This window comes from Vicia villosa, linkage group LG2 (genome assembly GCF_029867415.1).
Source record: "Vicia villosa cultivar HV-30 ecotype Madison, WI linkage group LG2, Vvil1.0, whole genome shotgun sequence".
Classification (NCBI taxonomy): Eukaryota; Viridiplantae; Streptophyta; class Magnoliopsida; order Fabales; family Fabaceae; genus Vicia; species Vicia villosa.
Genome location: NC_081181.1, coordinates 81,188,465 through 81,200,134, shown reverse-complemented (window position 1 = coordinate 81,200,134; position 11,670 = coordinate 81,188,465). Strand labels below are relative to the sequence as shown.

At 32.5% G+C, this 11,670-nt stretch overlaps 1 protein-coding gene across 1 annotated transcript; it reads right to left on the bottom strand.

The window, feature by feature from the left end:
* Positions 1-4,081: 4,081 nt before the first annotated feature.
* On the bottom strand, positions 4,082-9,576 carry LOC131651579 (glutathione S-transferase U17-like). The gene is made up of 2 exons (XM_058921238.1): positions 9,167-9,576; positions 4,082-4,641 (listed from the first exon to the last, which is right to left on the bottom strand). Exons 1-2 carry the CDS (start codon positions 9,488-9,490, stop codon positions 4,291-4,293), a joined length of 675 nt encoding a protein of 224 aa, XP_058777221.1. The 5' UTR covers positions 9,491-9,576; the 3' UTR covers positions 4,082-4,290.
* Between the last annotated feature and the right edge of the window lie 2,094 nt (positions 9,577-11,670).

Here is an 11,670-nt window from a genome sequence, read left to right as displayed (position 1 = left end):
TTTTTAAAATTTTCAATATTAAAAATATTATTGGAATAATATTTGAAGTTTTGAGAATTTTCTGAGTAATTAAGATTAGACAGAAAATATGATATATTGGTCGAATTTGGATTGTCGGCGTTATTTTAAGAAGCGTATTTGAATTTATTAAGTTAAAATTTGGATTTTGGTCGGACGGTCGAAGAATAATATTAAGAATAATATTATTTACAAGTCGAAATTTATTATATTGTTGGAATATTAATAAAAGTGATATTTTGATTTAATTGGAGTTATTTATTTTATTGGGCCTGAATTGATTTGTGGAGAATAATAAAGAAGAGTTGTTATATGTTGAGCCCAATTGATATATTAAATAGGGTTTTAGAGATTGGGAAGAGGAGTGTTCTCATTTGGGGGAAAACAAGAGTAGAAGAGAAGGAGGCTATTTCTTGAAGGGGAGACTAGAAGCTTGAAGATTTCCATCAGGTGTCAAATTGAAGATGCAATTGGAGACCCATTGAGTTGCTTCAATTGATAAGGTAAGGGTGAGGTTCTCTTCCTATAATGGGACTTATGAGTAATTGTATGTTGGGGATTAGGGATGTAATTTTGCTTTTGTTGTATTAATTGTTACCGAAACTTGAAATCCTGTGTTTTCTATCATTGCTATTTGTTGTTGTTTGTGTTAATATGTGAATGATTCTGGGCGGTACCATTAGGCTACACTATCCATTTCGTTTTGGATGAAATTTTCACTGTGTGTGATATATGTTTTCTTACTGATGCATACATGAGCTTGTTATCCTGGTTTTCATGTGCGTACCACTGTTATATATATATATATATATATATATATATATATATATATATATATATATATATATATATATATATATATATATATATATGGCATATCATATGAGAATGACATATTTATATGAGAATGTGAGAATGAATCTGAACCATTGGATTTTAAAATGAATGGTGGAGATTATGGGTGAATCTTTTTTTTCTCTCTCCTACTTCATTTATTTCAAGATGCAAGAGAGAGAAAAAAAGATTCACCCATAATCTCCACCATTCATTTTAAAATCCAATGGTTCAGATTCATTCTCACATTCTCATATAAATATGGCATTCTCATATGATATGCCCTATATATATATATATATATATATATATATATATATATATATATATATATATATATATATATATATATATATATATATATATATATATATATATATATATATATATATATATATAATGAGATAATATAAGTGTTGTTATCCTGGTTTTGTATTAATAGGAAATAGAAGTAAACAGTAGCATGTTAGAAATGGAATCATTGGTTAGTAACAGTGGCAGTTATAATAAAATGCAAAACAGTTCTGTTTGATTGAAATAGTTGAATTAAGCGGTATAATTAGTTGTCCGGAATTTGATGAAAATTTACGTGGTAGCTAAGTTTAATTAGTACATTAACGCGGTGGTGTTTTTTTGTCGAAATTGTGACATTAATCGGTCGATTAAATTAATAGTTGAATTAATTTTTAATAAGCCTATTTAATTTGAATAAACTTGAACTTAGATTAACTATTCGGTTTATCGATAAATTACGATATCTTGAGTATTTAACCGAATGAATTGGATAACCGGTAAAGAATAGAATTGTGCCCGAATTAACCGTTTTAAGTTATGTTTTAGGGACTTGGTAATATGACTCGAGGTTTGGTAAAGTCGTGAATATTAATGATTTAATCGAAGATTAGATAACCGGTAACGACGCGAAATATATCTGATTAATTAATTGATACTATGTGAATAATATCGGTTAGTTGTAATAGATTAGTGATTAAACCAAAGACTAATTTATATAGGATTATAAGACTATCCTTGAATTGGCTTAATGTGTCGATTTGTTGTGCAGACTGTTAATTCGTGAAACGGAGTAATTGTGCCGATGTGTCGAAACATGACGATGTTTGTGATGAATTGTAATACGTGATGTTATATATATTTGTGATGATGATTTTGTGACTAAATGAAGGTGAAATATTATGGTGACGTGAATTACCTCGAATAAATGGTAATGTGATTGTGATATAGACTTATGCCTCGTGACGATATGTGATTTTGATGAGAATGCTGTGTTGTCTTGTTTGTCGAGTTACATTCCATATGCATACTCTGTGACGGCCTGAAAACTATGACAAACATGACGGCCTGAAAACTATGGCAAACATGACGGGCCAAATGGAAATTAGTAACGGGGGCTGAAGCTCCGATTGGTACCACATGCATATACATGAGTCATGTCCCATGTGTCTTATGTGATTCATATTTGTGACGTTTTGTGACTATATCGTGACTGTATTTCGTAACTTGTTAAATGATGAATGTATGTGAGAATGTGAATTGGTGATTTTGTGAATAGTATGAGGATGTCAATACTTGCGAATGCGATTAACTGAACATGTCTTGTGTGACTTATATGTGATGTATCGTGAATTAGCTTGCAAAGTAAATGAATGAGATTTATATGTAATTGATGTGAATATGATCTATGGTGACTTGTTGTGAGATGTAAAGTATGTGAGATTTGTGAATTAGTGAAAGCATGAAATGTATAACAATATTAATACTTGAGATGTGATGACTATATATGCCTGGATCCTAATATACAATTTATCATGCGCTCACTTATATGATTTGATATCTCACCTTTTCTCTTGTTCGCCGTTGCCTTTATATTGGTAACGTGCAGGTGTTCGAGTATGAAGATTTAGTTATCGTTAATCGATTCGGTTGTCGCTCTGATATGTAGCACTCGGGGGGATGATTTATGATGTTTATAATTGTTGTTGTTTATTGTTTTATCTTAGCTGAATAACATGTTATTTGATTCAAAGATTGAGAATTATGATTCCTCTATATTCCAATAAAAGAAGTTACCTTGTTTTGAAGAGTATTATATGCCGAGTATTTGTTTTATGGATCAAAGAAAGTGCTATGTATCCGCTAAATGCGATTAAGTGATTTGTTATGAAGTGAATATGTGATGCCTCATTTATTTGTTGAGAAATTTTTAAATACTCTGATATTCTCCGCATTATATGTGCCGGGTAGAAACGGGGTGTTACATCACTAGGTCCCGATTCTTCATAACATTAAAGAACTTCCCTCTAAAGAATGACGAGTTCAAATATTTCATACTCTTAGTGAGAGGAATGTTTGTGCTAACTATCTAACAAAATATGGGGCTGGTAATGATGGGGTGTACCAGTATTTGACAGAGCCGCTGTTAGAATCATCACTCTCCTGCTAGGTAATGCTAGTGAAAATTTTTTTTCTAAATTTTCTGCTTTTCTTTTTCTTTTTCTTTTCCTACTTATACCAAAAAATATATTAAAAGTTGATATATTTTTATAAAAATGATTGAAACAAATAAAATAATAAAAATAAATAAATGAATTAAATTGTATTAATAAATAATATTAAAAAAATAATTTTTATCGAATATTAATTAAAAATAAATTAAATAAATATAAATATATATAAATATATATATATATATATGTGTGTGTGTGTGTGATTCGGTCCGATTTGGATTAGTTTTGAAAACTTAATCCAAAATTTGATCCGAACTAAGCAGTTTTTATATAAAAAAATATCCAAACAGATTAATAATATTAAATTTTTTATTATTTTACATCATTTTACGGTTTTTATTTAAATCGATTTAGATTTGAAAACACTAATAAATTTACTCTTCATTTATGAAACAAAGACAATATTAATTTACTTATCAAGACACATGTTAAAAATATTATTAAGAATTTTTTTTAGTCATACATTTAATTGTTTTAAATATTTAAACTGTTAAAAATCCTAAAGGAAAAGAAAAATTGAGAAATAATGACTTCAATAATTTAAAGATAAATTTGTAGTATTAAGATTAAATATAATAATTATAGAGGATTTTTAAGATAATTGAAAACTATATGTTGGTTACATATGATATTGGAGAGAGAGAGAGTATTGAATTACTATAAATTAATAGGTTTAGAAATATAAACTCTTTTCAAAATGGATATAAATAAAATTAGATATATCAGTTTTTTTATTAGCAAATCATGAATTAATAGGAATAAAGGGGGTACTCTACCCTATTACAAAAGAGTCTAAGAGAGTACTTGACACAAATTTTAAAGAGGAAGGAAATACAAAGCAATTCAGACAACAATTTAGAAACAAAAGTTTTCTCACAATCCATTTACTTATAATTAAGTAGAAGCAACAAGATTACTTTTGTAACATAGCTTGGGCATACTCCAAGAGCTTATCAGTTTCTGGTAGAATTCCCTTGACAGCAGGATGAGCAGCAAAAGCCTCAGCCCATTTCACCAATGCAGGAGTCTTGGCTTCGTCAAACATCTTTCCAGTTACTTTCTCTTTGACTCTCATCCAACTCAAATAGCATCCAAAAGCAATATCAATAAATCCAATGTTATCTCCTCCAAAAAAGTGGTTTCCTTTACTGCATTTGTTGATAGCATCTTCTAAGGTTGCAAGAACTACTTCTAGTTGCTCGAAATATGTCTTCTTGGACTCTTCATCTTGAGCAAATAAACCATTTCGCATGGAGTTGTAGAACTAGTCTCCCAAAAATGCACCAAAAACATGAAGAAATAAAATAATATCATTGAAATAGAAATAGGGGAAATGAATTACTCCCTCAATTTTTAAAATGATTTTCATTTTTTACATTCTATTCTCATTGTCATTATATATTATGGGGGAAAATGTTTTGACTATTCTATGTTACTGATTAACTGAAGACATTGTTTGTTTCTGTCTTGGAACAGAATTCCAGAATGTTTGAGCTGATGATATAGGACATTCAAATCAAATCAAACCTCCATTCTTTTTCTCAGTCTTCACACCAAATCCAATGCCACCTATTTCCTAAAATTCAAGAACAAACTGCGGATGATATCCATTTGAGCCACTGTACATGATGTTTCTTCCAGAATCAGTTTAAACTTCCAAAGCGGCCACTGTACAGGATGTTTGAGAACACAAAGCCATAACCTCTAACAACACAACACAACACAAAGCCGTAATCCATCCTTTTCCAAAGCACACAGCAAACTTGCCACTGTTTGAACAATTTAGAAACCCCACAATCTCCTTCTCACACCATATACCTCTTTCTCATTTTGTGTGAAACAAACCCTCCAATTGGTTTTTTCAAGAGCAACCTAATAGATGTTAGACTTCCTAGTTCAAAAATGTAGGGAAAGACAAAAACACAGCCATAGCAAAATGCACTTTCGCTGCTGCCTATAACGTGTCTGTTAAAATTCCTCAACTAGACATCTGTTGTATTTAGCAGGGGAAAAGAACAATTTTGCATTGACCAATGATTTCTACTCAAATAGGAGGTTTATATTGTCCATTTCAAGAGTTTCATTGTTGTCCTGATGGTAGGGATGGAAACAACGATATTTTTCATATGATGTCTCATCTTAAGACGCTACACATATGTAGTGACGAAAAAAAAGTACAATACATAATACAATTAAAAGTGATCGGGATTTATTTACGACATTGGATGAGTCTTTGAGGGTGGTTGAGAAATGATTATGTGGAAGGTATAAGAGCATTCATGCCATGAGTCGAGCATATCATCATCTTGATGGTCTGCTTTGTGTTACTCATGGGACAGAGTAGGTTAGAAGTCGCATTATGGGTATTGTAAAACCATTTACAACAGACTCTGATAATCACTTTGATAGAGAGAGTCCTTAAAGCACTTATTTTCATTGTGAAGAGTATATCTCTTAGGTGTCGTCTTAGTTTATCTCAAGCATAGAAAAATACTCTTTATAATGTGTGGAGAAGGTTTTTTTGTGACAAGAAATTTTTATATGCAATCACTCAAGTTGTTAACTTATGGCTTGAAAGAAGATTTTCCATGAGTTTGGCAGAGTTTGTTGCATATGCTTCCTTGACGCCGTTATTAAAGGCTGGTGGTGGGATACAGACAATTGCTATAGGTTTTATTTGGAGGCGGTTGGAATCCAAGGTTTCTATGAAATGGGTCAGTAAAGATATAACACGTTATCTCAATGACTTCCATTTTGCACAGTGTTAACAGGGTGTTAAGCAAGCGACACAATGATGGTTCTTTTGCTATGCTCACGATAGATTTCTCGCACGCTTTCAACATGGTAGATCGATAAACCTTATTCTGCGAGGTGAGGGTAAGATGCCCATCAATTTCTTTGTGGGTTGAGTTTCTTTATGGTCAGACAAGGAGGTTGTACCTAGGGATGGACATATTGTGTCATCCATTAAAGTACAACAAGGTGACGCGTTAGGCCGCTTCTTTTACTCTTGTCTTACACTCTCTCATTCATTAGGTTAGAGAAAATTGTAAGCTTCTTCTTAATGTCTGATATGAAAGCATATTGATTGTTGGAACACGCTTTCTCATTTTTTATCACTTTAATCAAAGCGACTTTGAGGGCTGACTGTCCCATAGTAAAACCTCCAGTCATCAGTCCTACCAATGGAGAAACCCTAGTCAAGTTTACACATGCATGTTTCTCTCCTACCCAACCGCGCACCAGAACATCAGATGGCCTAAGTGTCTATCTCTCCTCATGTGGATCAGTCGAGAAATTTACAGTCTTCTCTCTATTCGCAAATGCTTCGGCCCTATGATAGTCTTGTCAACAAGATACCACACATGAAAAAGAAACTTACAATTGTATCTAATCTAATAAATGAGCATGTCAAACAAGTGAACAAAAAGGAACGAACCTAAAAAGTTACCTTTGTTGCAATATAGTGGATGACATAATATGTCCACCCCAAGGTTAAACCATGTTGTCTGATCATAAAGAAACTCAACCCACAAACAAATAGATGGGCATTTCACCTCCAACTCGCGTAGAAGACCAAATTGATCTATCATGTTGAAAACATTCGATAAATTTATCGTGAGCATAGCTAAAGAACCATTTCCATGCCACGTGCTTAGCACCACGTTAGCATTGTGCAAAATGGCCTCAACACCGCTTGATACCTTTACCCCAAACAAGAAGTCATTGATATATATATATATATATATATATATATATATATATATATATATATATATATATATATATATATATATATATATATATCGTGCCACATCTTTATTGGCCCTTTTCATAGTAATGTTGGATACCAACCGCCTCCAAATTTAACCCCCAACAATTAGTTGTATCCCACCATTAAGCTTTAATAACAACGTCAAGGGTGCAGAGGTAACAAACACTGCCATACTCATCAGACATTTTTCTCACAGTCATAAGTTAACTACTGAAGTGATTGTACATAAAAGATCTCTTGCCACATAAGAACCTTTTCCACATATTGCAGCTAATATATCTTGTGTTCGCATACCATCTTTATCACATCTTGTCCCTTGGGGAAATGATTTAATACAATTGAAGATAGTATCAAACTTCAACCGCTAAAGGAGTTTTAGAGAACAAGGTGGTTGGCATGGATGGAGGTGGTTTGTTCATGTGCTCAGCATCTAAAACCTTCATTATATGTTCATTATATGGGGAGAACTTCGAATGAACCTAAGACTTTCACAGCCACTTTGAAATGGTCATCTGCAACCTTGCGAAGGCATTGCTTGAGATTAATGCATATCTTTTTATCTTTCTCCTCAATATGAACTCCCCCATGATACAAATTATCTTACCCAAAGTTTCCTAACACACTACTAACTAAATTGACACGTCCATTTGTTTCTCTCCAAGTAGCTAAGCACTCTAAAATGTGTTGTCGTTGCAAGGACTTTCAATTTTCAGACTTGCAATTCCGCCTATTCTGAGACTTAACTACTTGTAAAGTGAAACGAGGAAGAAGTAACAACTCAACCCAAGCACCTACATTTCTGGGCTCAGCAACCACCTTATAAAGGACATCTTTCAATGCCAGGAGAAAGTAAGATTACACCTCAGTGGTATACTCTTCACGGTGAAGATAGGTGTTGTGAGGACTCTCTCTGACAATCTTGCGTCCAAATCAAGCCCCTTGTTTGTGTCGAAGTTATCTGAGTTTGTTGTAAGTAAATGGTTTTCCAATATCTACAATGTAGCTTCTGACCTCCCCTTTCTGATGAGTAACACGAACCAGACTATCAAGATGATGACATGTCCGACTCGTGACATGAATGCTCATACACCTTCCACATAATTATTGCTCAAACGCCCTTAAGGACTCCTCAAATGCCATAAGCAAATCACGATCATTCTCACTGGCTTTCTGTAATACATTTTTCCATTCGTAGCTACATAGGTGTAGCGTCTTAAGATAAGACACCATACAAAAAATATCATTGCTCCTATCCTTGTCATGAAATAATGGAACCCTCGAAATGGACAGTAAAAACCTCCTATTTAAGTAGAAATTTTTGGACAATGCAAAATTATGCTTCTTCCCTACTCATCACAAACGATGTCCAATTGAGAAATTTTAAAAAACACGAAATGGGCAACAGCAAAATAGCATTTCGCCGTGGTTGTGTTGCTGTCTTGCTATACTATGTTATTATTTCAATGAAATCAGAAGAATAAAAAGATGAATAGATTCCATGATAAGTGAACAACAGGAGGACGATACCAAGTTGCTAATTTCTCTCGTTTTTTAAGTCTATTTTGGTACTGTTGTTTGTGAATGATTTTTGTATGCTAGTGGCATTTTGAGTGTGAAATGTAAAGAGAATCTGTGTGCCATTGTTGTTGTCTGGAAGGGAAAAAGATGTTGCGGTATTTGAAGTTAAAAAAGAAAAGTTGGGTTCGTTTTGCAACTACTAGTGAATTCTTGCTGGGCAAATGCAAAAACTGGATGCTAATGTATCTCAACGTCACTTCAAGCCTAGACTAAAAAAATAGCTATAAATGAATTTACATGTATCTCTTTAAACTATTTATTTTATAAAACTAACTTTAGAATTTTTTTTTTATTAATTCTTTTAGTGTTTTTCCAATAACATGATATTTCAGTTTCATTTTTCAATAATGATTTCATATAAAATGTTAATTACGTTTCCTCAATAAATATAAAAAACTCATAAAGGTTAGTAAAAATGAATAGGAATTAGAAATACCTTGTCATCTATGTAGGCAACCCAAAATCTAGCAATGGCTCTATCATAAGCATTTGAAGGAAGGATAGAGGGAGCACCATTATCTTTCCAAACTTCATCAATATATTCAACTATGTTTGCAGATTCACAAATGAGTTTATCTCCATGAATGAGAACTGGGATTTTCTTGTATACAGGATTGGACTGAAGAAGCAACTCACTTTTGGACTTCAAGTTTTCTACAATGTTCTCATAATCCAAACACTTGATGCTAAGGGCAATTTGTACCCTCACTGCAAATGGACTGTACCAGCCACCCAAAAGCCTCAACTCATTAGTGGCCATAGCTACTTAGAAACGAAAATATTGTAATTTCTACTAGATAGGCTATGAATGGAGTTGTTTATATGGAAAGAAAGAGTAAAGATAATAGATTTGTGGTGTGCAAATAGTATTAACTATGAACAACTATTTTGTGATACAATTAATTTCAGGTAGGGCCAACGGGGGTCTGTACTGTCCATATCATAATCAAAGCTAGCAAACAACAGCGGCTAGTAGTAAAATAAAAGGAAAATGACTGAGAAATATGGTACACATAAACAAGTTGTATCTTGTCAGTAGTCACCTGTTGTATGACAAGCTAAAGATCCGTCCATCATTGAGGTTCCCTACAAATCTTTAAACACCCCCACTATTACTAACTTGGGAAATTGAATCCCATGCGTTCAAGTTTTTTCTCACACTCTCGAGATAATAGTGACGGTTTGATCACAAAATAGATTGTCTGTTTGTTTCAGCTTTAAAAAAATGAATTTTTTTTTATTTTTTAAAATAGATTTTCTAAAACCGTTTTTTAAAATATTACAAGTTTTTTTATATTATTTTTTTAAAATTGAAACATTAATTTTGACGTTCTATAACATAAACACACATTATTGAAGACCAAAATTTAGTTAAAATAATAATTTTTTCAAAAAATCATATTTCAAAAATGATTTTTATGAAAATCTATTTGAAATAGCTTCAAAATTAAGTGAGTTTTTGAAATTTTGATATTCAATTTTTTCCCCATAAATAAATGAAATACCTAAAATCACATTTTAAGAATAACTATTCAAACAAAAATTTTATTTGAAGCTTTTACAAAAAGTTTTTTTGTAAAACTTTTTTTCACAAAATTATGTAACACTATAAAAATCATTTTTAAAAAAAAGCTAAAATAAACGGACCCATAGTCAAGTTTAAATCACAATTATCTGATCTTGATGAGACAATAAAGTAAAATTTAATGCATGAATGTTTAGTTTCTTTTTATTGCAAGGGATTTGGGTTCAAAATTAGGGTGGGAGTATCAGTAAAAAGAAATCAGACTACAATTCACTGCAGTCATGGAGATGATGCAGTATCGCTGTCAAGATGAGTAGTCACATTGTCAAATTATTTTGATTGTAAGGTTTAAATTGGATGGTCTATATATATATATTTTAATAAGCAATTGATATATTATAAAGCTCGCACTAAGGGTGCAACCCTTAAAACAGAATACTAACCAGTGTTAGAACAAGATAACTGAAGTTTAAACCAATCATAATAAATAGATATAAACTTAAGGTATCCAAAAGACAACCATCTCCAAGATAGAAAAATGATATTGGTACAAACCACATCATAGCAAAAAGTAGCTCCCTCAAAAATAATTGCATTTCTCATAAGTCAAATGCTCCAAATTATGGCTATCCAAATAATGTTGAGCTTCACCCTATGATTAGCATTCTTAACTTTTTCTTGAATTAAACCAAAGTCCAAAAATTCTTCCCCATCGAGCTCATCCATGTCACCCACCCAACAATACATATTTTTCCAAATCTCTTTCACCACACTACAATTAAAAAAGAGATGAGACAAATTCTCCGGATGATTGCCGCAAACATGAAGGTCCTTCCCTTCCAACATGAAAGTCTTCCCCTTATTTTGTTTACCACTTCCAACCAAAAAAATTTCTTTCTAGGACTCTCCCCTACCATAATTCCTAAAAATTTGAAAGGAATCTCACCTTTCTTGCAAGTAAGAAACACCGTTGACGAGTTGAAAAACCAATCCCCTACATTCACACCAATGATGTTGCTTTTAGAAAAATTAATTTTCAACCCCGAGACTAACTCAAATCCTCTTAACAAGACTTTCATATTCCAAAGATTATCATAAGATGGTTCTCCAAGAATTATAGTATCATCCGCAAATTGTAAGATGTCCACATAATCCTCTTCCCCATACTTGAAAGGTTTAAAGTCCCCCATCTCTACCGATTTCCTCACAAGAGCGGTTAGACCCTCCATAGCTAGAACAAAGATGAATGGAGACAACAGATCTCCTTGACGTAAACCTTTAAGCACCTTGAAATCTTTTGTTGCGCTCCCATTGACCAAAACAGACATATGACTCGTAAAGATACAAGCTTCCATCCACTTCATCCACCTATCTCTAAAGCCCATTCTCTTCATCATCTCTCTAAGATATTGCCA

Excerpts from the sequence above, each read along its gene's own strand:
- LOC131651579 (XM_058921238.1), bottom strand. The coding sequence starts at position 9,490 with ATGGCCACTAATGAGTTGAGGCTTTTGGGTGGCTGGTACAGTCCATTT. Across the intron at positions 4,642-9,166 it reads TTGCCTACATAGATGACAAG|TTCTACAACTCCATGCGAAA; the intron begins GTATTTCTAATT and ends TTGGGAGACTAG.